General features: G+C 33.9%; 3 protein-coding genes across 11 annotated transcripts; all 3 read right to left on the reverse strand.

The window, feature by feature from the left end:
* Positions 1–1,587: 1,587 nt before the first annotated feature.
* Positions 1,588–8,498, reverse strand: LOC123004705 (forkhead box protein N3-like). 5 transcript variants are annotated; one of them, XM_044398099.1, is made up of 5 exons: positions 8,409–8,498; positions 3,481–3,701; positions 3,001–3,434; positions 2,503–2,954; positions 1,588–2,453 (listed from the first exon to the last, which is right to left on the reverse strand). In XM_044398099.1, exons 2-5 carry the CDS (start codon positions 3,686–3,688, stop codon positions 2,120–2,122), a joined length of 1,428 nt encoding a protein of 475 aa, XP_044254034.1. In that variant the 5' UTR covers positions 3,689–3,701; positions 8,409–8,498; the 3' UTR covers positions 1,588–2,119. The 5 variants fall into 5 exon arrangements, with proteins under 5 accessions (XP_044254034.1, XP_044254029.1, XP_044254032.1 ...); XM_044398094.1 differs by having other exon boundaries at positions 1,588–2,462; XM_044398097.1 differs by having other exon boundaries at positions 1,588–2,462; positions 8,439–8,475.
* Positions 8,499–8,984: 486 nt separating this feature from the next.
* LOC123005683 (zinc finger FYVE domain-containing protein 1-like) lies at positions 8,985–14,886 on the reverse strand. 4 transcript variants are annotated; one of them, XM_044399540.1, is made up of 7 exons: positions 14,587–14,886; positions 13,834–14,124; positions 13,187–13,782; positions 10,772–10,978; positions 10,505–10,720; positions 10,190–10,375; positions 8,985–10,137 (listed from the first exon to the last, which is right to left on the reverse strand). In XM_044399540.1, the coding sequence occupies exons 1-7, from the start codon at positions 14,588–14,590 to the stop codon at positions 9,643–9,645; spliced, it is 1,995 nt and encodes a 664-aa protein (XP_044255475.1). In that variant the 5' UTR covers positions 14,591–14,886; the 3' UTR covers positions 8,985–9,642. The 4 variants fall into 4 exon arrangements, with proteins under 4 accessions (XP_044255475.1, XP_044255473.1, XP_044255476.1 ...); XM_044399538.1 differs by having other exon boundaries at positions 13,187–14,124; positions 14,587–14,885; XM_044399541.1 differs by having other exon boundaries at positions 13,187–14,124; positions 14,533–14,884.
* Positions 14,887–16,853: 1,967 nt separating this feature from the next.
* Positions 16,854–26,371, reverse strand: LOC123005682. Of its 2 annotated transcripts, none has more exons than XM_044399536.1 (7): positions 26,039–26,371; positions 20,379–22,366; positions 20,278–20,326; positions 19,854–20,072; positions 19,579–19,805; positions 19,222–19,526; positions 16,854–19,168 (listed from the first exon to the last, which is right to left on the reverse strand). In XM_044399536.1, exons 2-7 carry the CDS (start codon positions 22,350–22,352, stop codon positions 17,557–17,559), a joined length of 4,386 nt encoding a protein of 1,461 aa, XP_044255471.1. In that variant the 5' UTR covers positions 22,353–22,366; positions 26,039–26,371; the 3' UTR covers positions 16,854–17,556. The 2 variants fall into 2 exon arrangements, with proteins under 2 accessions (XP_044255471.1, XP_044255470.1); XM_044399535.1 differs by having other exon boundaries at positions 20,236–20,326.
* Positions 26,372–26,701: the final 330 nt, after the last annotated feature.

Consider the following 26,701-nt stretch of genomic DNA (forward strand, 5'->3'; position numbering starts at 1 on the left):
TTAAAAATTCCACTTCTAAAAGTACAATGTGAACAAAAAAAAAATAAACCAAGCTTTTATTGCATAAACATGCAACGAATTAATTGGTGAATAATAAGAACTATAAAATAATTAGATTTTTTTGTCTAAGTTCCGCAAAATTTAATTTAAGCTTCAATTTGAGAAAAATTGTTACAAGATGTATTACTGGTTGCATAACGTTGCTGGTTGGTTAAACTAGAATTCTCAAAATCGTATATTCTCCGGAGCCTATATTCTCAACTTTACAACAAACACAAAATGTGATTTAAAAATTAATTGTTGCTAATGAACAAGAGTTTGCACAAAAACAATAGGATGCAAAAATTCTAATGCATTAATTAACTACCTTTTCACATTTTTTTTTATATTTGCTCTCTGTGCCTAAATTTTCAAAATAATTAAACCAAAGCATTTAAATAAGTTAATGATTAAAAGCATCACAGTAAACACAACTGTCCATGTAAATAGAATCCAAAGTTTTCAGTGGATAGCCATTAAAAAAAAACAAGGCATAATCTCTAAAAAGTTCACTTTTGTAGCACTTTGTCTCACCAATCATTTTGTTTCTAAAAGCAAAAAACACTTATTTCCATACTTTTCCTTCATCTTGTGTCTACCTCTGAGTGGTGAGGTTTTGGGTATGATAGGACATATGGGTTAAAATCAGCCGTTTTATTTATTTGAATAAAGTAAAGGTACAAATAAATGGTCATAACAATAAAGTAAAATATCCGCAAACGTGTTAAATTAGTTTAAAAATCAAAAAAGTGAAAAGCACACTAATAATTTTTGAATAAACTCGAACACAGTTAAAAAAAGTCTAAACGTGATAAAAATTGTAAATATGGAAAGTTTGTCTGAAGACCTATTTTATAAAATTGGAAGACAGGCGCCAAAAAATATTGCCAGTAATGATTACTGCAATAAAAGTACAAAACGATTTGGCACATAGAATCTTAAAAATACATACCAAAGCCAAGAATATTGGCAAAGCATAGAGTATTATTTACTAGATCAGGCAAAACTGGTATTGCTATAAGATATTTAGAATTCTCACATTCTAAACTAACAAAATCAAGTATCGCACTTATTCATTCAATTTCGCACCGATTCGGAAGACGGCCAAAAATACAATAAATGTTTTCTTTTTGAATAATTGAAGAAATTGAATGATAAGATTAATAGGAAAATAGCTTTGAAACGCACACACATTTTTGAAACATTTATGATTGTTTCGAATCTTTATATACAATAGGAAGAGCATGTATGTATCACGGGAAATAGAAAAAATATATTTATGCTACTCTACTTTCAATGATTATAAACCCAACTTGTAGCAATAGGAAAATTCTAAAACGATTTTTTCTTATTCCCTATTACTGATACACTTTTATTGCTTAACTTCGTAATTTTCAATGAAATGACCAGATACAAAACACCAAAATGCCCCAACATAAGAAAAATTACAACGAATTTCAGCGTGGAACATCATTTTCGAAACTACATTCATCTTAAGACAAATTAACAACAGTTTAAATATGAAAATAAATAAATAAAACAACATAATTATCTAAAATCAATATATAAATTACTTCCCCACTTAACTACTATTTATACCTACTTTGGTAACAACATTAAAATTAATTCATTTAGATAAAATTTCCTTTATAAGAATAATTAGCAATCGAAATCTTGCACTTTCATAGTTTTCATTTGACTTGAAAATTACTTCTAAAATAAATTAATATTTGGTGATGAACCTGATACAAAATGTTATAACAGCTCCAATACACTTGTAAAGAGTATTTTGTTACAATTAAAACAAATAATGACACGAATTATACAACAAACTATTTTTTACCTCGAAAACCAAGCTCCGCTTGTAGAAAAAACATGTGCAGCAATTTCCTTGAAACTGTTATGCAAAAATCATAATTTTCAGTCAGTAACACTTCTAAAAACAATCCTAACATAGTTACTCTTCATATTTTATAAATGTAAACAAAAACATAAAATATATTAAAATTACAATAACAGCATTAGAAGACTTCAAATTAGATAAAATTACGTTATACTCGTCTAATTACCGGGCGTTTGATTACCTATGTTGGTTTATTTCCAACTCGCGCCGGTGTTTAACCCACTCGTCGTTATTATTGTTACACAAAATTTTCGATTTACCTTCTTTCTTCTTTGTTCTCAAGAGTCGCGGTTTGAAGGGCGTTGGTCGCTCGTTCGCCTCGTTATCATTAATGTCGTATTGCGGCGACAGCTTGATCCTTTTATACGGTTCATAATCCAAACTTTGCGAATTGTATCTTTTCCTTGTCGTGATCCCTGCCAAGTTAAGAAGAGTCTCCGCCCCTTCTTTAATCTTCCGTTCCTCCTCATCTTCAAAATCGATTTTTCGACAAGTACGACTCTTGACAACCCTAAACATCCTTTGAAAAATATTAAAGCATTGTTGCTGGCCAGATTTACCGTTCGTCGTCGCTTTCGAAAGCCTCGTCGGTGCCTAAAGGATCGACCGAGTCGGCGGCACTGTAAGTGTGATCCTGGCTGGGCGAAGTCGTTATGACTTGGCAGCAAAGAGCTTTTTCCTTCTTCTGGCGATAGCGGGGACCGTTTTTTAGGCTTAACATCACTGCAGCTGCGTCAACGGCGTCCAAAGACTCATCCGAGGCCTCCGATTTAATATGTCTGTTGTTGAGCTCGGCTGAAGCTAGTTTCCTTGAAAGGTAAGGATATAATTCGGGGTTAGGCAAGCGCGACATTGAGCTTTTTTCAGGAGTTAAATTACTTTTGTTATTGTTATTGAAGTAGGTGGAAGGGTCGAGGGTGGAACAGGGGTGGAAAGGTGATCGAGTTAAAGCTTGGATTAGGTTGGGTTTGTACTGTTGGTCGACGGTCCACAGAGAACCTTTACCCAGGTTCTAAAAAAAACAGTTAGAAAATTCAAGGGTTGGTATGACCAGTTACCGGGGCTTTTTCCACTTTTTGGAAACACTTGTTGAGGGATAAGTTATGCCGGACGCTGTTTTTCCAGCCGGTTGGGGCGTTCTTAAAGTATGGAAAATGTTCCAAGATCCAGGCGTAGATCTCCTTCACTGGAAGGGCTTTCTGAGGGGAATCTTCAATCGCCATGAAGATAAGACAAGAGAACGAATACGGCGGCTTGTTGTTTGTGTGAACTAAAGGGTCATAAGGGACATTATGTGGATGTTTGTTCCTTTGAGAAGTGCCATTTATGTAAGGAACAGGCGAATTTAACGAACTACTCGACGAGTCAGCCGCTGATATGGAAGAATCATCAACGTAATCACTAGTCGGGAATTGATCTGACAAGAGACTATTGCTATATTTCACTGGTGTAGAATTGACACTGTTTGACGGTGACGGGTTTATGTTCATTCCTAAAGCAAAAATTTTTATTTTGTTGGAAAAGAGAGTTGAGAGTACCTTTCAAAAGGTCTCTTTCGTGCAGCCATGAGAGACTCGTGAGGTCATCATCACCGTTCCTGCTTTGACTTTGAGCCACTGCTAAAAGAATTGATATGGGCGATTGGGCTTCGCGTATGGGTGTCCCTGCGACGGGACTTGCTGGTACTGACATCTTTGGTGTCATTACTGCTTCATCTTGAGGTGAATTTGATCGTTCGGGAGACATTGTACTTTAATTACTGAAACAATTATAAAAAGGGGCCGGTGAGTAAAACACCTTGGAGTTTTATTTGTAAGCGGTGTTGCGTTACATTGCAAAAAACTTGACACAGTTAAATAATAATTATTATTGGTGATATTTTACAATTTTTACAAATATTTAGGAGTTAGTGATGAATTGAAGTTCAAATTGGTTTTTATTAATGTTTCGGAACTAGTTTAACACTTAGCTAAGCTTCCATACATATGTACAGTTGGGGAATTAAAATTTCGGGCAGTATTGTCATTTTCACAATGTAAACTCTAAAACAAGCTTTACATTAATAACCTCATTTTTTACTTTTGTCATATTTATGTCATTTTGACTTAAAAAATAGCGTCACTGACAGAAAAGTTTAATTGTCAAATGTCAGTCATGATGACAGTAAAAGGTAGTTTACAGTGGACAGAAAATTACTACCCGAAATTTTAATTCCATAACTGTTCAGGTGGAACAAATGAGAAATAATTAGTGATATAACTTAGGGCGGCTAATAATATAAGATAGGGAAAAAATAGCGTGTTTTAAGTTAACTTTTTTAAGTTGCTGTGTGAAAAAAAGCCAAAAATGATATCTCTAAAGTTGTGCTCTCTTCTTTATTTTCCGGGACTTCTAGTTTTGGTAAAATTACTGTTTATCTCAAAAAAATTAATCGCAAAAATCAACTTTTCAAAGTCGAAAACCAAAGAGGGTACTTAGTAGATGTAGTTATGAAATAGTTAGTTGTATTTTTTTCTCCCACAGGTGGAAGTTATTGCCCGAGACTTGTCATCTGTCAAAATTAGGTCGTAGAAAAAATATATTATTTTCTCAACAAATGAGCCCGAAAACAAGTCACTTGTTTCTTTCTAAACCTTTTAGAAAAATTTTTTGCCCACTTCGGCTGAAGTGGAATTACGTATTCAATTTTTAGTTTTATTTCGACCTTCGATCGGTTTGTGTCACATTTTCGAGCCAAAAACGAGATGTGGCGCAAAAACGGTAAAGCATTTAATTAAAGTACAAATAATAATAACAATAATATAACTCGAAACGCAGATAAGAAAGTTTTCTATTTTAGTAATTAGAAGTATGAATTATTTCAACTGTTTGTTGATTTACAATTGTAATAGAAACGTATTTTTCTCAAATTTTATTTAAAAATCCCACTTTTCATTTCACGATTAAATTCTCATACATCCAAACTTTTGCTTTCAAACATTTATTTATTTTCATTTTTCAGGCTTTGTGAGCCATTGAAGCGCTTATTTTACGGCAGTTATTTGTTTTACTCTCTCCAGTGGTGTGCGTATGGGCACGTCTCTAAATATATTTTTTTTATTAATATTATTTGTCGACCTAGAATATGTGGTTGCAATTTTTTGCAATACACCTTTGTATATCGTGTTTGATTCTTGAGAAATTGATGTTCTCCACCTTACTGAATAATGTATTTTTTCTGATTTGCGTTTATAATACGTTTATTAACGTCTATCAGTAGGAGTCGTTTATGGCTATCTATAAAAGCACACTGTACTTTAATGAATTTAGGGTTATTTAGTTTTTGTATGCCGGTTCTGACTTGTCAGGTAACAAATTTTGTGTTGTTACTTCGGCAATTTCGTGAATTTCGGGAGGAGTGCAAACTAAATTCTGTTAGCTCATATTTTATTTATTATTATTATGTTGTAACACTAATAACTAATAATTTGTAAATTTTTACAATGACAGATGTCAGAAATGATTCTAAAAATCAGGTGGGCGCCGAGTGTTACCAACCGATACCAACTAAGACAAAATTCTCTACACGACAAAAATATATATATATTTTTTATTAAAATAAGAAAAAAGGGGGCGTAACTCGCCTACGGCTCATTTTATAACTTGGGGTTCGTGCGCCAAATCAACCCTTATAACACTTGTTCTTTAATATACTATTTCCTTCCTACTAGTAGATAATTACTATTATTTACCAGCTTCAAAAAAATAAGAAATAAAAATTGTTATTTTCTTACTTAACATTTTTTTTTAGATTATATTCTGAATTAAGTTCTTGGTTCTTCACGTTTAAAACACCAAGAAGCACATAGCGTCATTTCGCAGCTCTTTACAACTAATTTGTTTTTAATAGATTATTCTACAAACCATAAAATTTCCTTAAAGAAAGCCAATGACATACATCTACATAATGTCAATAAATCACAGATGATTAAATTTTTGATTATATGTAATGATAACTTTCAGAGCTTTCATAAACTTTCATAAATGTACACAAAAACTGCGCCAACCATACAGGGGTGCGCCAGAACTCGCGCCCCAGAGAAAAATGCCATATAAAGTAAGATACCAGGAACATGGAAAAAATGTTAAAAAAAAATTATTTATAAAAACCTCGAAGTTATGAGTTTAAATTTTGCACTTTGACTCCATTTATTTCTGTCAGAAAAATAATTTTTGAAGTTTTTTTGCTACAGGCTATTAGAAGAAGAAATAAGGAAGATGTATTTAAAATTGTAACTTTGTTTAATGTGATTTGTGGCTTTTATTGGCAAAATTTTTGTACCTTTACTAAATAATTGTAAAAAAACATATACTAGATCATCAGTATCATTAAATAGACATAAAAAAATGTCAAATGTGAAAAAATAAGTGTCAAAATTTTTTGACAGATAGTTTATTTTAAACATTTTTTCCATGTTCCTGGTGTCTTATCTTACTTGAAATTTTTCTCTGGGGCGCGAGTTCTGACGCACCCTGTATAAGATTAATACATGAAAAAATGTAATCGGAAAAAAATTATTTGTGAATTGTATTAAACATTCAATCAACCGAGAGATTTTCGCAATAAAAGAAAAAAAATCTAAATAAACCATGGCCTTGTGTGCTTATTAACCAAACCGCCATTCATTATCTAGGTTTTATTATCTGAAACAAAGTGACAAAACACCAAATGACCAAGTAAATAAATAGTTGCGAACAAAACGATACAATTTCCTATCGCATCCTTTCACATTTATTAATAACGATTTTAACCACATCATCATAATTATCGTGAAAGGAGTATGAAACGAACTAAACGTTAAAAAAATGAGTTCTTAGTGCAAAGTAATTATAAGATATTTGATTACTTTTTTTGTGACAAAGTGAGTAAAACCAGAATGTTGCTGAATAATAATATAAATAACACTAAAATATTTCAAGTACACACCCGTTTTGTTACAATTTTTTATTTACTTACTAACAAGTTGTTTTATCATAACTTCGATTCCTGACGACACAAAAATTATTCAGGCGCCAGAAGCTCAATACTGAGAGCTCACCTTGAATAGTTAATTACAGAAATGATTTTTACGATTTCGGAAAATTCCCATGCACTGAGACAACATAGAGACAACTAGGGGCAGATGCTTAAGGGGCAAATTGAAAATTGGAAGGTTCGAACCGAATTTTTCATTCTCTCCACATTGAAAACAACAAGCAAAATAAAAGATATCGATCCAAATTTACACATTCGCACACTTACGTAAAAAGATAAAATAACATCAGTGATAAGCGAAAAAGCTTTTTATCGCAGCAAAGACGATGCCAACAGTTCATCGCGAAAACATCTCAATACTGATCTAGCAACGACATGAAACCGGGGTATTCTTCTGGGATTTCTTACATTTTGCGAGGAGTTAACACCCGAAGATGTCTTGGATTTACTCGAATAGACATCACATGCACATCTCTTTACAATTTAGCTACGAAAGGTTGTCATAGTTACCCCGTTCTAAATGCATCCCAGACTCCCGCGCCTACTCGCCATCGGAACGTCTCACGCTCGCATCAACCCGACGCGAGACGTCCGTCGGGGATTAACGCGCTGACCCACAGCGTCACCGTTGCCATGGCAACCCATGAGAAACTGACGTAATGAAGTTTACCTTTGAAAATAGTAACTAAGCATGCATATAATTCGTTACGTAAAAGTTAATTGGGCTTTCAGTGGATTTTTGCGTATTATTATTATTCAAAAATCAGTCCCTGAAAAGGATAAAATGACTGTTGATTTAATTTCATTTTTGTTTACGTGAATAACACGATTGCCAACTTTATTTTTCATAATGCAGATAAACAAGTTATGAAATCAAATTTTACAATATTGCTTATCGCAGACGGCTGATGAACGACCATTTTAAGATCACATTCGAAAGCCCCAAAGCTGGAGCAAAAAGCACAATTTTATAATTTTGTTTGTTGACTACTTAGTTACAGATTTATCAAGCAAATTCGGTTATATTTGATCATAAACAATCGAATTTTTGGCATGGTCAACGCTTCTTTGTCTTTTATTTTTTCAATCACCATTGTGATGTCCAAATTTAGTGGTAAAAAAGCGCAATACGTGGACAAGGAATTTCCTAACCCAATTTACTGAAAACGAAATATTTTCCAAATCGTTGACTAAAACCTGAATAAATCAATACTTAACAATTACTCAAGCCAAATGATAAATCCAACCGAAGCACATGGTGCTAGCAACAGATTAATTTCAATAATATAGGTCAAATTTCGGCCATTACAAATATACAACAACGTGAATGTGAGAATGCATTTTCTTTTATTTTAAGTAGATTTTAACTAACACACGGTAAAAACTAAGAAAGTCGATAGATAATTCACCATGCAATGTTAATCGAAATTAAAACTTGATTTATATTGTTACCTTATCACTAAAAAAGTTAAAAAACTATACCACTTTCCACAAAAGGTTCAAGAGCACACCATTTTATGCCACCCAAACATATGATCTCAGTGATTTGTTTGTAGCCATGATTCTTCATAATCTTTCAAATTCAATTATTTCCCGCCATGAAAATTTTAATCAACATTTTCACTCTAACCCAGCCAAATTAATACCGAATATTATAAGAATTTAACAATTCTCATAAAAGTCTAACAAAATATTTAAACAAATACTTATATTTGCTAAAATTTGAAAAAATATAACATCGAGAATGGTTTACTTTAGTAACTTTTGTTTTATTATGAAAACTGGATGGCTTCGTTATTCTTTACTTCGAACAGGATATTTTTACTAAATAACATTAAATATTTTTTTAAACGATTTTACGACTTATTTTCCACAAAATGATAGGTATTGAATTTTTGTACTCTTCGTTTTGTAGCCCAATGTGCATCTCTGGGGTCTTTTTTAACAATTGGCGATATGTTTTCGGCGCCACATTCAAATGTTACTCAAAGCCATGCGTTTGAAGGAACGGGAAATAACACAAAAATGATTAAATGAACAACTTTATTATGTACATACAACTATTTACATTGTATCACAATATGAATTTAATGAAAACCGTCATCACTAAAAATAGTTTTTGTGTCGATGCCAAGATGAAATAACAATAAAGAAAATAAATTTACTATAATTTATAAATGCACAAATTTTTAAGTTGCAACCTGCTCGTATTAAAATTTGGAATGTAAAGCTTTAAACTTAATTTAAAATATCTCAATTTTCTAATAAAAAATTTGCTTAAATGTATGTACATTTTGATACAACAAAAAAAATATACCTAACTCCAAAAACATTCTATACTGACAGTTGGACAAATGATTTTGTTATAAAAAGCACACATTTGTGTTATTGAAATACTCTAAGGGATACAGTTCTGTAACTTGAAACCTAATAAAAAATACCGTTATAGTAAAAGAATGAATGAAATAAAAATTACATCATTCACTTCATCACCGCAAAATAAACTATGAGTTAATATAACAAAATTTATACAAGCATAATATCTATTTTATTTCCATAACCCTATAAAATAAAAAATACCACACAAGGACGTTCACACGGATTTTTATTAAAAGTACAAACCTATTTAAATGCTTTATCGAAAGCTACTGTCTCTTACTCAGATTTGTAACAAATTTTGAGCATCTTAACTTGAACATTTATCACAAACTCGTACAGGTGTTTCCCACCCTCTAAGTGGTACAGGTTTTCTCGTCGTCGAGCATTTATCACACACCCCTTTCCCGCAATCTCGACAATGGTGCAAGCCCAAAAGCGCCCCAAACGGTTTCTCACATACTGCACAGTTTCTACATTCGTTATCGGGCATCCAATATGCCGGCCGGACTGTCTCCTTTATCAATTCTTTCGGCTTATCCAGAATAGATTTGACGACTGATATCGAATTTATGACGCTTTCACCTATTCTTCGACTTCGGAGTTCCGTGCCGTCGGCCACGTGATTAATAGTGGGCGTTTCCTCCTTGTAACAAATGTCACAAACTCGCACGTCCTCGTGCCAACCCCTCTCGGGCACCGGCTGGCTTTTGGACGAACAGCCTTCGCAGAAACCTTCCCCACAGGCGCGACAGTGATGCTTTGAAGCGTTTGACTCGAACGCCGTTTTGCACTTAAAGCACTCCTACACAACCGTAAATGATTTATAAATCGAAAAAACAGGACGAAAAAATTACCAAAATTTCGTTGTTTGGCCTCCAGTAGCTAGGGGCGATTTGATCGGTGACCCAATCGCTTATCATCTTAGTGGGTTGAGATCCAACGCTGGCTACTACATTACTGATGCTAGTGACCCCATCGAGGACTTTCTGAGCTGAATTTTGAGACCCCAAGAGTGATTTATGCTGAAAGTAGTGTTTTTCCTTTTTCACAAAATTAATACACTACTTTACATAAAATCATGTCATGACAAAGGCTCAACAGAACACTTTTGAAAGTAACAATCATTGTTCAAGTGTTCTAATAAGCCTTTGCTAAATTATTTAACTTACCCCTGGCCACACATGAACGATATCAATTACCACAGCCTCATCTTTCGGATCTTTATTTCCGTACCAGTATTCCCGGCTTTGATAAATTTTACCACAAGTTGGGCATTCGATTACGTAACCTGACCAAACCGATGAAATTATACTGCTCCAGAATTGTTCGTTTTTTCCTTGATAACTCGGTTCGACCACTTGCTTTTTACCGTTTTCGTAACATTTCTACAATTTTAAATTGAAATAATACAATTTTTACAAGATTTCGTTACATACTCTGCAAAGATAAACGAAATTTTGGTATTGGTGCTGAAGTTTGCAATTGCTTGAGTTTAAATGGGGCTCGTCGTCGTCTTTGTGGCCCATTGATAACGTACAACCCACCCCACATGATAAACATTTGTCTTGGCACGTGAAAAAGGCGGAGAGGTAGAGCTGGGGGGCGACGTCGGATATGTGGCTTTGAAATTTATCATTTAAGGCCTAAGTAAAACACAAATTATTACAGGTCTCAAAATTCTCAGCGATTGCATACTGAAGTTTAAATTAAAATTTTACATCTTAGAAAAGAGTTTTTTGTAACAAAATTACAGAATCAAGCGGTTTTTTAAATCATTTGCCTTCAGAAAATAATAATAATAATTAAAGTGTTATAAAAATGTGATAATGTAAAATTAAGAATAAAATTTCGTTTTGTTTTGAGTTTTGCGATTTTTTTGTCAATATGAAAACTTTTTTCTATAAAAATAGCCTTTGTCAAAAAAAGAATTTTATAGTGGGTTGCCATTTGAACAAGAAAATTTTTTGCAGAAATCAAAAATAGAAAATTTTGAAAAAAATTATTCTTCAGAAACGTTTAATTTTTTTATTTTTTTACTTTATAAATCATCAATTAGTTTTTTCAAGAACTAAATAGATTAAGCAAAAAACGTTTGGTTCCATATTTTCTCTTCACTTGGTACATATTTTAATTCAAAGGTAAAAAAACGTTCTAAAATTGTTTTTTTTAATATTTATTTAAAGAAAAATGTTTAAAATGTTCTCATTTATTTCCTGGCTATAAAAAATATGTTAAACAAAGTTTTGTAAAGAATCAAATAAAAAAATTGTACAACTATATTCAGCTGTATCCTTTTTTTATTAGCGACCATGTGTAAAAAATATAGCAAAAATAAAAGTTGTAGTAAAAGAAATTTTTATCTTTATTTCTGTTAAAAAAAATATTAATATAGTTTTTTAAAACGAATAAACAACCATTTTTTAATCCCGAAAATGTAGGTAATACGAAGGGCGACCGAAGGGAGCCGAGGGCATTAACGATGTTTATTCCAGAGATGCATACAAAACTTTACTCCCAATAGTATCAAGAAGGTTGTTTATGTAAAAAAACACTCAAAAATTTCAATTCAATCAATTTTATCAATTTTTTATTTTAAGAAAAAAAAAGGGCAAATCACTTATTTTATTACCAAGGGAATAAAGTACCAATTAGTCAAGAACGAATTGGAAAGAAAATCGATTTATCCCAAATAACCATTTTTACATTAAAATACAAAAACTTATTTTGTTATTTATTTATTAATCTTTAACAATGATAGTTCTTTTCTGGAACAAATGTAAAATAATACATCAAAAATAAAAACCGACTTTGCAGTTATGAAATTATAAAAACTATTCGTCTTTATTCCCTATATTTATTAAAAATAATAATAAATTAATCATAATTTGAAAACCTTTTGCATTAAAAACTTTTAATATAGCTTGTTCCAAATCTGGTGGCGACTGACGTTGTCCAAAATGACTGAATTTTGTCACTAAACATATGTTTACTATAAAAAAAATATTGTTCATAGGCGTCGTATGAAATAATATTTCAAAACCACTGTTATTCTTTACAATGAGTAGGTGTTCGTACATAAGATGAAGAATGAACAAATTATTAAATTGTTAACGCATGAAAATAATTTTCAAAAATGATATTCCTAACAATCCTTGTCTTCAAAATTTTTAGAGAAAAAAGTACGCCCATGTATTTTTTTATCTTAACCAAGTGGGCGCACTCCAAGTGTCTTTTCTGTCACTGTCAGTTCGCCACCAGATATGGAATAAGCTCTATCTGATTCAATTTTCTGTGGATAAACAAGATCACTTTGTTAATTTTAATTGATTTTTTTATAAAAATGCAAAATATGACAAAAAAATACTATTTCTCATAGAAAATGTTTTGAAAACGTCAAAAGCAATAATTAAAGTATAATAGTAAAGTTGTTGCCATTTGTGTAAACAAGTCATAATTTGTATAAATGCAGGCTGAGTCTTAACATACATGCATAAGCTTAGAAAATAAGAGTAAAAAAATAAAAAAAATGTTAAATAAAACTAAAAGATATTACTTAACTCCAACTAAATAAAAAAAAAAGATTCACTTAACTTTGAAAATTAAAATTTAACACTTTATGTATATCTCAGTAACTAAAAAACTTTTACTAGATTTTCTTTCACTATTAATCATTAAACTCTCATTCCCTGTATACGTTAAGAGTCACTCTGTATACGTTGTTAATAACAAGTTAAATTCTCGCCAGTATCACTGTTACTTTTTAGATGCTACCTTATCCACATTGTATTACAGTTCTTGCCAACGTATACGTGTAACCTTACTCAAATGAAACCACCTTTTGGTCACTATACCTTTAGCGTGTGAAAGACATATTTGGGGTTCCTTGGCGACCTGACTTGATTGCTTTCCAGCTCCTTCTCGACGGCGACCCTCAATTGCAAAAACGACGCCTTTCCAACCCCATCTACCACCCCAATGTATTTCAGAGAGCTAAATCCGTCACAACTCTCATCCAATTTAGCGAAATTCTCCCGCAGAATATCCTCTGGTGACATTTTAACATCGGCGATGCTGGTCAAAGTATTCGTGTACCTCGTCTCGTGGAAAATAATAACGCTTGGCCCCCATGCGGCTGCAGTCTTCTCGACTTCGTACTTTTGCAAGACGGTTTGTAACGCAGGACTGAAGTGTTCTTTGTACGCCTTTGAGGCGCCCCCAAGAAACGTGTACATGTCCCGTGGCAAACGTTCTGATTTTGTTCGATAGATAATAACATCGGAAATGGCGAGAATTTTTAATAGCAGACGAGTGCGTTGATGCTCCTTTTTTGTGATTCCTAAGAAGCCCTCAGTATCGATGCAGAGCATTTTTAAAGTGGGGTCGTATTTCGCCCAAACGCCGATCGTGCACGAGTTTTGGTAAGGAGACGTTTGAAAAATTTCTTTACCTTCGAAAAATGTGTGATTGAGAGTATAAGATTTGCCCTCTCCTGTGTTACCAAAAATTGAAACTACTTTGATCTTGTGAGAGTGGTCTATTTTTAACAATTTTATGAAGTTTTCTTCAGTGTTGATCAAGAGGCGTTCTTGGTCGTCTAACAGGTGCACACTTTCGCATTTTGGGTCGTCGTGGGGGCTCAGAGAGAGACTCAAAGACTCGTACTTGTCGGGTAGGGTTCCCAGAGACTTCATAATAGGGGAAGACATCTTACTTTTGGGATTTTGCACGTGGGGTGGTAGTAATTTCTGGATTTTGCTATATCCAAGCAGCGTTGTGTTTATTTGCGTCACTGGAAAATTCAAACAGTGACACTAGAATTTGAGGTTAGATCACAATCAAATTAAAGAAAAATTTTGTAAACAAAGACGATTATTAGTCCACGCACGTTTCTACTTACAGGGATTCATTCTGGGGGCTGTTTTTGAGCAGAATATGAGAAAAAATCTGTTCTCAAGGCTAAATCAAGATAATTTTGTTAAGTCGTAAGTTTTTGAATATTTCGTTTTATGCTCGTTTTTGTGATTAATTTGGACATGAATTGGCGAAAATAATTTAGATTTTGTTTACATCGTACAAAAATATGTTGACGTGTTGATGACGGAAATAAGTCGCACTTTAATTCTCTTAGTAAACAAAGGAACTGGACGATTTGAATCCCGAATAATTTTGTAAAACAAAAAAATAATAATTTTCTTACCAAATCCGTATTTTCCTAGACATGATACACGTTTTTTGTTAATAAACTACTTACACATGACTTGACACTTGATGTTTTTGACAGTTGATTAGAATCGAAAGGAAAGCAACCAATCCAGAAGCACAATTTGGGTGTAGTGTAAAACAGTTCTGTTGCACTCAAGGCCACACCGCTGAAGAATTTTATTTTTGTTATTGTCGCTGAAAATTCATTCCAGAATTGTATCTATTTCTGAATTCTGATTGTTGGCGAGGTTTTTGACCGTTTGGGCGTAAACGGAGACGTGATTTGTCTACGTGCTGATTTGCAGACACCAACTTTAAATGTCAATTACTCGATCACTACTGGGCCTCTCTCATTATCAAATTCATTTTTTCCCCTATTATGGAAAATTAAATGAAATCGAAAGCCTTGGCAATTATTATTGTGATTAAAACGCCGGCGATAAAGGGTGATGACCACGACGATTGCGCCATATACAAAGTGGCTCCAACACTTATTTTTCGTCAATTTGAAATTACACTCATTGATCACATTCAAAGGTGTCTATGAACTAAAAAAATATCAATGAATAAAGAACTCAATGGACATTTCGTGCCAAATGGTGGTAATTGACGTCAATAGTATTTCGAACTTTCAATTTAAATTTAGTACAGAAAAACCGAACTTGTAAATTAAAAGATGACTCCAAGTTACTTTTATTCATAGAAAACTTTTTTGGTATACAATAATAAAAACTGAACGCCGTCTCATTATATTTAGATGCACCCATAGTCTTGGTTTTTACAAAAAATATTATTAATCAATAGTTTGCAGAAATAAAATATAAATTTAGAATTGCTATCATTTTGTCGTGTGGACTTTTAATACTAAGAAATTGTGTGATGCAAGAATTAGAAGAGATTTTTTGACGCAGTTGTGAAAGAATCATCCACAAAATGAGAATCTTTATTATTCTTTATACATGCATAAACTACCTACATAATAAAAAAAAACAATATTTTATTTTTGCATAATTTGTATAATAATTCCATTTGTAGTGGGTCCCCATGTTTTTGTAAAAATTCTAATTTTTTGGATAATTTGGTTGAATAATCAATTAACAATAATTTGTTGACGTCAAAAATAAACCCCACGACGTCTTTGTCTGATACATGTTTTATTTTTTACTTTAAATTATCTATTTTCATGTTTGTGTTTTGTAAATAATATAAAATTGAATGTTGATAAATGATAAGTCAGTGTCATCGTACAATTAAAGACTTCCTTTTTCTTCACACAATACGCTCATTTGAGTTTTATTATTCTCAATAAAAATGGGTAAAAATGATATTTCTTGGTTATACAGGACGTTTCCGCTAATACTTTCTCGTTGTAATATCTTAATTTTCAAGAGCAAGAACGGGATCTATAAAACAAAATTCTCTGTAAGAAAAATAATGTTAAAAAATTTTCGTAATTTCCAAAAAAACTAAAAGTTGCATGAGAAAGAGATGGTATTGAAATCTGCGTCAAAATATCTACAAAAAAAACTAAAACCAGTCACTTTTGACCAATAATTGAATAATTAAAAAGTTGAAATTTTCAATCGTTAAAAAATTTATTCAATTTACACCTTAGCTTCAATCAAATTTGTAAAAATTTCCCTGTTTTCATAAAAAAAAATAACTGGGGAAAACTAAGAGCATGCAATCTTCAAATTACAACTTCAAACTACTCCAAATTGTACACATGTCTAAGATTAAGTAAGTTATTTCTGTAATAAACTATAAATTTCTGTTTGTGCGAAGTTTACAAATTAAATTTTTTTAATCTTTTACTTCCAAAATGACGAGTTATCTCAGATCTTCAAACGATTTTATCGATTTTATAACGATTTTTTACAACCCTGTATAATGTCAGTTCCCAAGACAAAAATCTTGGTGTAGATTATGATCTATTACGCTCTTTGAAGGGGTCACGTTTACAAATTGTGCCAATTAAGGCTAAAAATATGCGATATATAAATTTATGAACGTGATTGTGCAGATGTTAACTAATTTTGACATGTAAATGATAAGCTTTTATCAGTGAGGTTTTAAAACGTGATGCGCAAATGTTAATATATTTAATTTTTTCTTTATAAAAATCGAACTGAATGGTCGTGATTATTGATTGATTAATTTTTGACCTTGGTTACATTAAAACGATGAAAATCACTATCGATTTCTCGTAAGCATAAATTGGTATCAACTGACGCAATAAAGATACACAAAAAAATGAACAACTCACCTACCTAAAGTGAGCTTTTCTTGATTTGTAAACTGAAGTAAAAACACAAGTTATGTATTAAATTATTTATTTTCAATTATTGTAACGCCCGGTTTATTTACATAAATAATTATAATAATGAATTAACTAGTAACTTCAAATATTGGGCTTTATACAAGATTCAGAAAAATTAACAATATTTCAGACTTTTCAATTTCACATTCTAGCCGATTTTAAAAAATAAAACCGACACATTCTTTACATTGCCAATAACATCCAACTAAAGATATATAGGTATACAAAAATACTAAAGTTGTAATAATAAATTAGAATTATAATTAAATGATTAATGAGCATTGGAACCGAAAAACATACAAACATTTGAAATGTTTGTATATTTTTCCTTTCTTTCTAAGTACTCGTAAACTATAAAGTGGTAATGGAAAGACATTAACCGTTATTGCTGGAAATTTGACCAAATGAAGGTAGTTTAATGTCTGTAACTACTTGAACACATATACGTCATAGAGAATATACAAAAGTGTTTGAGAGTGGCTTATTACCCTAGGATATTTACAAAGTTATGTTAAAAAAATATCCTCTAACTCGTGTCAATCTTGTAACAATAATTCAAAGCAAAATTCCAATTTTGCCAACAATTTTCATAAAATAAAAGAAAAAACAAAAACTGTCGATATACTCTAATCTCTCTAGTATACATTTGAAGATATAAAGACAATTTTCTGAGGCACTTTGTAACACTGTCAGAATCGATCATGACTTGTTTGTAATCTGTTTTGGTTTTGGAGTAATTAACAAAACGGGACTTGAAGGCCGCGAGGGTTTCCGGGTGACTGTTTGCGGGATAACCGTTAAGGATTTGGGGATTTTTGGAAGGGATAACGGCGGTTTATTCTCGTTCAGTCTAGATTCTAACTTCTCAACTTGCTTGTCTAACTTCTCTAAAATAGTCTCCGGTTCGGCCGGTTCTGTTTTCGGACTCGACTTCGAAATCACTAAACCCTTCCTCGGCGTCACCGACTTTAGCACCGAATTTTGCGACCCTTTTGTCGCTTTTCCAGCATTCGCCGCCTCCTGTAGTCTCTTCTGTTTCAACTCAAAACTCTTCTTGATAGCACACATCTTTTTATAGTCTTCTAAAGTGATATGGTACGGCTTGCCACCTGATATAACCTGTACCAATCCGGCTTTGCGTTCGGAATTTTTCTTACTCGGGTCGATTGGGATTAAATTAGGACGCCAGTTTTTCGTAATCGGGAATTTGATCTTCTGGGATTGGGCAGGTTTGACTAGGGGGGCCACAGGCCGGTTGGTGCCCGGGTGCAAGGAGATCAACCCGGGAGGGGCCCCCACAGGTTTAGGTTTTGGGGGAGGCGGGTTACTTGGAGGAATTAGGGGAGGACTGTTCAATTGTGAGATCGTAATTGGGGTACTTTTAGGGACGTTGGCCGCATTAATAGTTGGGGGTACTACCGGTGGTGGTGTTTCTTTGACCGGATTGGGTGGGGCACTAGTGACGATTCCATTGGTACTCTTCTGGACTTTGTTAAATGGTATCATACTGATGGGTTGAACGTTACCAGCACTTGATGGGATGTTATCGTATGCTCTTAATCTATTGTGCACGGATTCGCTGTAGTTTATCGAATGGTGACTAGCGTTGGGTGCTAGAATCAAATCGCCGTTGCGGAAATATTTCTCGAGGAGGATTAAATGTCTCAAGAAACTGCTTTGGTTTCCGTATGGTTTTTGCAATTCTTGCCATAAATGTTTGGTTTCCATGTCGTACTGTATGACTGATGTGCACTTCTCCCAGCCTTCAGGAGTCCGTTCTTTGACATTCCCGAATTCTATGGTGCCCTGAAGTGGTAGATCTTCCTCACATGGGAACAACTGCCGTACTGATATGGAAGGATTTGATCCTAGTCTTTGGACCGCGATATCACTACTTTTATCATTTTTCAGTTTCATGTTCTTTGATATTTCCACAGCTTGTTTGATGGTTTCGGGACGTCCGGCTTTTTTCAATTGCGTTGGTTTTGTAGGAGGTTCTTTTTTAGATTCACTATCACTACCACATTCCATTGCAATAGATGGAATTAAAGTATTGTAGTCCACCATGTAGTCAGAGGGAGATTCTGGACGAGACTGGTTAGTCGAATCAGTTGAAGGCACACGACTTTGGTCCGATTTTTCTACTTCTACCTGAGAATCAGAACCATCTCCTGGTACCGACTGGTTCTTGGATATCTTCCGTTTCTTCCGGACTTGTTCCTTCTCGATCTTGCTATCTTTTGTAGGAATTATTATTGGTTCTTCAGCTGCGGCTTCATCCATCGGTACGATATCGTTGAAGTGAAGCAGCCTACAAACAAACATTGAAATCTAAAATTCAATCTAGAATTCAAAATTAAGTACCTCTTCTTGTATTCAAGAAAAAATGTTGAGCTGTTTTCTGGTCGTTCCTCAGGCGATTTGAGAATAATCGTAGCGAAATATTTACACAATTTGCAAACGACAGGTTTGTCGGTTAAACTTAAAGGAATTCCTTCAGTGGTCAAAGCTAAATTTAAATCGACAGTTTCAGGTCCCAAATAATGAACGTGATTTTTAGCTAATCTTCTTTTACACATAGCACACACCATGAGGTACTCAAGGGCCGAGTAATGCTCATCACAAATAGGAATTGAATGAAGACCGGGATTATCTAAATCTATATTTATCTGCAACACAAGTGTTTAGCTTCATTTCCGAGTGCAGTAACACTCAACTTACCACTTCGCATATACTTCTCCTCATTTTAATTATCCACTTCCTCCGCAATATATTTGAAGCGAGTTTACGACATCCCAAAACGTGGCAGTGATCCTGTCTAGGTCCTGGTGCAACTGTTGCACTTCTTTTGTAAGATTTGTTCGTGTAAGACGGCGTGTTTGCTTTACGGTCGACATGTCGATAACAAGCGTCGCAAAGACAAGAATCTCTTGTTAAATGTTTTTCAGCTGAAATTGCAAAATTATACAATTTCGCAAATGGCCGCAAAGACATACCCGCTAAAATTTTATTCTGTCTTTCCACACTCTTCATTTGTGCGATATGACATGGAGTATCAAACAGTCCAAACTTGCCGTAGCAATAGGAACATTCATCTTTACAAATTCTTCCGGGGTGAATACTGAAGGAACTTGCTTTTTCCGGTATGACCAAAGCTTTGGTTGATCCTTCCTGAGCACCGGTTTCACCATCGGAAGTGTGTTCGCTGCTGCCATCTAAACAAAAATCAAAATTGGTTTTCGAACACTTTTTATAAATCAAACAGTATGAACCAAGTGACCTAAGGCGTAGCTCAAGAATCTGCCATACAGTGTAGTATGATTAAAATGAGAAAAGTGCAATAGTAGGCAAAAGTTAACCCCAAAACCATGTAATTACCCATGTTAGAGCGGTTAGAATAATGTGATTTTCTGTGCGCACCAGCCGTGTCCGACGACTGACCACCATGTTTCCAGCTTGTGGACGGACCCTGAAACAGTTTTATTACCATTTTCGCCTTTCCACACTCATTAAACACTCACATCCTTAATTTTATGGTGATCTTCAACTCCGTTATCATAATCACTCTTCTTGCTTTTGTGCAAAGTCATCTTCATGTTCCTCCCTTTCTTCTTCTCCCCACGATTGATTTTGATGACTGTTTTCAGCGTTCCGGTGTAATAGTCACTCTTCGGTTCAGTCTTTTCCTTGCTTTTCAGTCGCGCTTCTTTAGCTGCCTTCAAACTCTGTAAGCCCAAAGCTTGCAAGATGTTTTCTTTGATCGCTAGATTCTCCGCAGTTTCTTCAATTTGGGGCTCTTTGGGTGCATCCCCGTTTGGCAAAATTGAAGATTCTTCACCATTTGCAATTTCTTCAATCGTAGTCTCGCCATTTTCTACCACTTCTTGGTCAACATTGTCTTTATCCTTGGATTCACCGACTTCCGGATTTTCAATTGGCGGTGGTTCAGTTTTCACACCTTCGACAGGAGTGTCAGGAGTTTCGTCTATTATTTTCCCACTCTTCTTCTTCTTCTCCTCTTTGTCCTCGAAAGGGTCATTAAACGCTTGCTTCATTATGTCAAGAATTATAGATTTTTCAGGAACTTTGGAACTCGGAGCCGACGCGAAACTTTCCATTACGTCTCGTTCATTTTTAATCGGAACATTATCCTTATTTAGACAAAGATTCGAATTAGTATCAGTGAAATTGTGATCAGTCGAAAAACTTCTTTTAACGGCAGCAGGGACTTCGTCGGGGTTTTCTTCGACCTCTTCTTTTTTCTCCTTTTTTACACTTTCAACGTCCTTGGTTTCAGGATTTTCAGCACCGTGTACTGACGACAAGTCTGAAAAACTACTATCGGACTCGTATCCTGAAAATTTCGACATTTCGCTTCCGCTGAACTCTGAATAATTCCGTCTTCGTCTTTTGTGTGTAATGTCTAATCCTTCTAACAATTCTAAATCTTTAAGTTTTCTTTGTTTTCCGTTGCGTAGAATCCGAGCTGGTGAGTCTGATCTGGTTTTGTACGGATTTGATCGGCGACTGAATCCATCTACTGTTTGCCTTAACCTAGGGAAATTTTTCGAGCGAGGACTGATACAACGAGGTAAATTATTGAAAATTGATATTCGGTTAAGATTTGGTCCATCGGTGTCTACAATCCCGATCGGGAATTTCTCAATGCTGTGTCGTCTTTTAACAACAGGCAAATCTTTATATTTGCTAACGTTTAAATCAAGCATATCGATCACTTTGCGTTGAGAAGGACTCAACTTGCTCAGGGTATTCTCAATATTTTCCTTTTTTCGCCTCTTGATGACTTTTTTCGGGTTTAATGAGTCACTTTTGCCCGATTCTGAAACCACATCAGATTCTTCTTTACTCTCACCTTTAATGAGCGAACTCAAGTCATTCATAACATCTTCAATTGATTCGTTTTGAGTGTTTTCAGTTTTAACTTTTTTCTTATAGACGCGTTTAGTTTTGGCAGGATCTATTAATAAACTATCGTTTTTGGCATAATTGTCGATTCGTGGTGCTCGTCCTCCCTTTTTCTTTACTTGTTTGTTATCTGTATCTTCTTCAATTGGTAAAATCGGTTCCAAAACGGGCGGTAAAATCTCCTCCGTTTTGTCGCCTTTATCCACCTTCGCTTTTTTAGGTTTGATTTGCTTTACGCAATTTTTGAGCAACTTCTTTTTACTTTCAACATTTTTGGGATTATTGCCTATCACTTTTATAATTTTTCGTTTAATTTTCACGTTTTTCTTGATCGCGGGTTTTAATTTTATCGCGATGGTTGGTTTCTTTGTTAATTTTTTTGGCGTTTTGGGCGCCAATTTTTTTGTTAAAGGAGCTTTCGGTGATTGCTTTGCGACTGGATTTTCTTCCGCTGTTTCATTAGTTGGGGGAGGTTTGATTTCAGTAGGTGTTAGATCCTCCTTTGGCGGTAAAGGAGACGATGTGTTTTGCTTTCTGCTAACTGAAAGCTTCTTTTCTCGAGTTGCCATGTCATTACAAAATTCTGAAAATTATAAAGGAATGTCAAAAAACCCAAATTACTCTTTACTCATTCTTGCAATTATATCTCATAAAATTCCTACCGACTTATTAACATACTAAGAGTTTATCGCTGATGTGAAACAGGTTTGTACGATTTTTAAATGAGCTTAGGATATCCGGTATTTCAAACGCTATGTATCAACAGACATAAATTCTTGCTTTCATCTTTCGCATTTGCACTACTTGTGTAACGTTTTAACACCTTGACAATTTATCTATCCATAGAATAATTAACTTCCAACGAAAAAATTAAGATGCTTGTGTATTAAAATTTGTACTTTTTATCATCCTGCGATTACCTCAAGCACCCAATAAAATTTATTATTCTGAAATTAATTCCAAAGTGAAAATCACGAATACAAATGTGAGAAAACGGAGAAGAGCTAAATTAGTGTTTTATTATCTTTAGATTATTTATTTTTACAACAAATAGAAAATTTCGCAAACAATGCAGACTCCCAAATTTGTTAATTAAGATGACTTATATTTTGCTACAAGTCTGGATAACAATATTCTGCTGATACAAGTTTTTAATAGCAAATTTATTGTCGTATCAACAATAAATTACTCCCTAGGATTTAGGAATATTTGTGTATAGGTTGCCATATATTTGGTTAGGTTGGTTTCTGGTGACAAACAAAAGATATCGTAACACTGGTTAAAAATTTAGGTTAAGTCACCTGTCAGCTTGTATGGATAATTCAATTGATAGTTGACAGCAGGTTGACAGAAAACGTCAACCGCCAACAACAAGGGATAACCAACTCTAAGCATTCAAAATTGTTTCTGAAAATTCTAGTTACAAACAACATGAAAAACGTAATTTTCCTAAAAGTTCAAATCCTAGGTGGTAATTTCTTGTTGACAAATCTGTATACATATTATGTATAATTAGAAATCTTTATTTATTTCAAAATGAAAATGTGGTATTAATGGTTTAAAATGTAAAAAAAATATTATATCACCATTTTTCATTCATTTATTAGATAGGTAATTATTAAAAAAAAAACAAGTAAAATTATATTTAAACAAAACTGTTCAACTAATTATGTTGTTTGTCACTTTATTATATTTTAACAACACGTTTCAAAATTGCTCTTTAGATATTACGTTTAAAGTTAAAAAAAAATTCGTTAATGTTAACCAGAAATTCGCACAGTAGCAATTTCAAAAAATGATTTTTAAACGTATACATAATTATTTTAGTGTAATAAATTATCTGGGGATAGAAGGGACTTTTTTAAAGCTTTAAAAACACCACTCAATTATGAGAAACACAAACAAAATCTCTTTGTATTGTTGCTAATTTTAATATTTTTACAAAAATTGCATGACCCTATGGAAGAACCAATTTAGTATTTAATATGATTACCACAGCAACACAAAAATTACGGAAATTTTTGGACTCATTAGCTAAAATTTTTAAGTGAAAATTTTTTTGACACAAAAACTAACCTCAAATATTTAGTAAAACTTTATTTTAAACATCAAAAAGTAAGACTTACTTACTTGAACTCGTGATATCGTGCAATTTGCACCCAAATACTCCTCGTGCATTGGTTGAATCCGGAAATGTTTTCTCGTGATTGGCAAAAACGTGTAGTTGAATTAATAATGTTTTTGACAATCACTCGAAAAAATTTGTGAAAACAATCAATGCACTCGGAATATTATAAGTGATAATAAATATAGACTCCCTCAAAAAAAAAATATATTGTAAAGTTTTTCAGTTCTATTTTGAAATCTCTTTCTCCACCTACATGGTGCCAAAGAAATATTAAATAATAAGTAAAAATCTTCCAACACTTTTATGGTAACGTATTTGTTGTTGTTTTTTCTCTCAATCATTTATAGAAGATCTTATATTTTAAGTAATTTTTGGAATTCACTTTTTCTTCATTTTGAAAAATACTCTTGAATCTCTATTTTCATAAAACCACTCATATTTCCACAATTTGTAATAATGTTATTAATTTTTGTCGCAAATAAAATTAACATTACAATTAAAAGACTGAAAATATAACACTAAGGACCGATTTACAGAAAGCGAATTAAAATTTAATTTGCTTTGCCAATTAATCCCGAATTAAAATGTGATTAAAATTAAATGTTCTGTAAACCGGCCCTAAGTAAACAAATTAAATAAAAAATTATACGAAAAACGGCCAATACTAGAGAAAGGTCGAGCTTTTCATGATTGCGTGAGCTTGCCTGACAAAGTTATATTCTTGTCACAAGCTTTGAATCTATCAATTTCAGGTAACAACTGACAATTTAGAAATCTCTAATTAAATAAGTTTAGATGACTTCGTAGACTGCAACAATTGAGAAAAAACACAACATAAAAAATGAAGACAAATCTCTTTCCACTTGTTAACCAATTAACTCAATTTCACCGAAAATAAATGGTTTCATACGCCCTAAAATAGATTGAACCCCCTATTCATCACCTAAACGCTCCACTTAATTTGAGGTCAGGCACGATGGTGGTTATTTCCATATTCGATCTTTTTATTTATTCCAAATAATAATAAAACGACATTTAGACGTGTAGAAAAACCTTAGTCCTTGCAAAAAACGAAAATGTTTGTAGGTATGTACATTAACAAAACGGAAACTATGATAAATCGAATAGTTTCTAAAGTTCCATTCACCCTTCAAAATTAATTATTAAAATATAAAGTAGAATGTAGGTATAATAACAGAAGAATCAGATATCGTGGCAAGGGTAACAATTTAAATTGAAATTTTTATAAAACCCAATTTATTAATTTATTAGAAATTTATGAATTCCCACCCTTATTTTCAAAAAGAAATGACAAAGTTGCTACTATTTTTGCAAATTAATTATTATCGTTTGGTGGATAAACAGTATTTTGATGTATCCTTCGACTTTTCCTTATTACTTAATCTAGCATTGATATTTCTCGCGTCAAAGGGGATGATGGTGAAAAATAAGTAAAATTTCCTTTCTGTGTCATTTTTATCAAAAACTTGGATATTCTAACTGTAAGTTGCACCAATAATTGTTGTAATTTAAATGCCAATAAAGGAGATGTGATTTTAAATTGAAAATCATAGGGTTTATTGAAAAGATGGGAAGTAGCGTTGTGTTTATTTTATTACCATTAGCATTCGAAGTGCATTAAAAAAGCAATAAAAGCTCAAATTTTCCCATAATTCGATGAATCGTTTCTGAGATAAACATGATCGCAACCCAAACTCGTTATCATTCCGTAATAAAAAAGCACGAAAGTCGACCGTTAGAGGTGAAAAATGTGTAGAAAATTGAGTGTAAGCGTAGGTACGACGATGGTCAGCGCCCCCTGTGAGACAGGATGCGGCCCCCCCTCGTTCCGGGCGCGGAAACCGCCCTCGGATTCATCCATGGTACAGCTCGAGCAACCTCCCGAGCCTCGCGTATAAACAAAGCAAATGACCTGTTAGAGAGGCGATTTCCTCGTTCGAACCGCCTAAAAAGCGACGTTTCACCGTTAAAACCTACTTAAATCGCGCGAAAGTCGTCGGTTAACGGGCGCGCCAGTCCCCATGCATCCGAAAGTCGCGGAAAATGGCAAAAAATCCCGCCGTTAAAGGGTAAATAACGAGAAAAATAGTCCAAAGGGTTTCTTACCTTCCCTGAACGTGGTTCACAACGCCACCTATGTGATATGCGTCGTCGCTATTCCACCAAAAGCACGTACGAGGCGCCGAAGGAGCCCGAATTCGACCGAAGGCTAAACGATGCACATGTTTGCAACAGCAACTGACGGATTTAACTGAATTTATTGCGAAATTCGAGGATAATCCGGGCGATTTTCAGGCGGTTTTCGCGATATTCGGTCGTGGCGTTGCCGAATCTGGCGAAATGTTCGGGAAAATGCGGAAAATTCGGGATGGAACCGCGAGGAAAACTTTGGGAACTGCGGCGGTATGTCGGAACTATTAGATTTACTTTGGCTTGTCACGACGATAGGGACGTGGTTCTTTTGCCAGGAATGCGGCTAGTTTTAACAGTCGCCGATAGGCGGCAAAATGGCGCTCGTATCGCTTTTTGTCTTATTCATTTTCCAGGCTTATTTTATTTATTATGCAGCAGGTTCAAGGTCTGTTCCTTCGCGTGGCTCCGTGTGTTCAATCAATCCGAGATATTCTCAACAGAAAATTTCATTCACTCGGTGGGATGAGGATAATTTTGGAGGAGCGTTGAGGGGACATATTTAGCTTTCTCTTCTTCACTCTTCACCCTATTCTTTCGCGCTCGTTAATGGCGTACGAGGACGGGTGAAAGTCCTTT

This window comes from Tribolium madens, unplaced genomic scaffold (genome assembly GCF_015345945.1).
Source record: "Tribolium madens isolate multiple individuals breed KSU strain unplaced genomic scaffold, Tmad_KSU_1.1 Scaffold_20;HRSCAF=117;Tcas5.2_LG4, whole genome shotgun sequence".
NCBI lineage: Eukaryota > Metazoa > Arthropoda > Insecta > Coleoptera > Tenebrionidae > Tribolium > Tribolium madens.

Coding starts and splice junctions, on each gene's coding strand:
- LOC123004705 (XM_044398094.1), bottom strand. CDS start 3,688: ATGTCTCCCGAACGATCAAATTCACCTCAAGATGAAGCAGTAATGACA. Junction 2,955..3,000: donor AAAAAGTGGAAAAAGCCCCG/GTAACTGGTCAT, acceptor TGTTTTTTTTAG/AACCTGGGTAAAGGTTCTCT. Junction 2,463..2,502: donor TTCGAAAGCGACGACGAACG/GTAAATCTGGCC, acceptor TATTTTTCAAAG/GATGTTTAGGGTTGTCAAGA.
- LOC123005683 (XM_044399538.1), bottom strand. Junction 10,376..10,504: donor TCGTTCATGTGTGGCCAGGG/GTAAGTTAAATA, acceptor TTTGTGAAAAAG/GAAAAACACTACTTTCAGCA. Junction 10,138..10,189: donor GGCCAAACAACGAAATTTTG/GTAATTTTTTCG, acceptor ACGGTTGTGTAG/GAGTGCTTTAAGTGCAAAAC.
- LOC123005682 (XM_044399535.1), bottom strand. CDS start 22,352: ATGGCAACTCGAGAAAAGAAGCTTTCAGTTAGCAGAAAGCAAAACACA. Junction 19,806..19,853: donor ACAGAATAAAATTTTAGCGG/GTATGTCTTTGC, acceptor TTGCAATTTCAG/CTGAAAAACATTTAACAAGA. Junction 19,169..19,221: donor TTTCTTGAATACAAGAAGAG/GTACTTAATTTT, acceptor GTTTGTTTGTAG/GCTGCTTCACTTCAACGATA.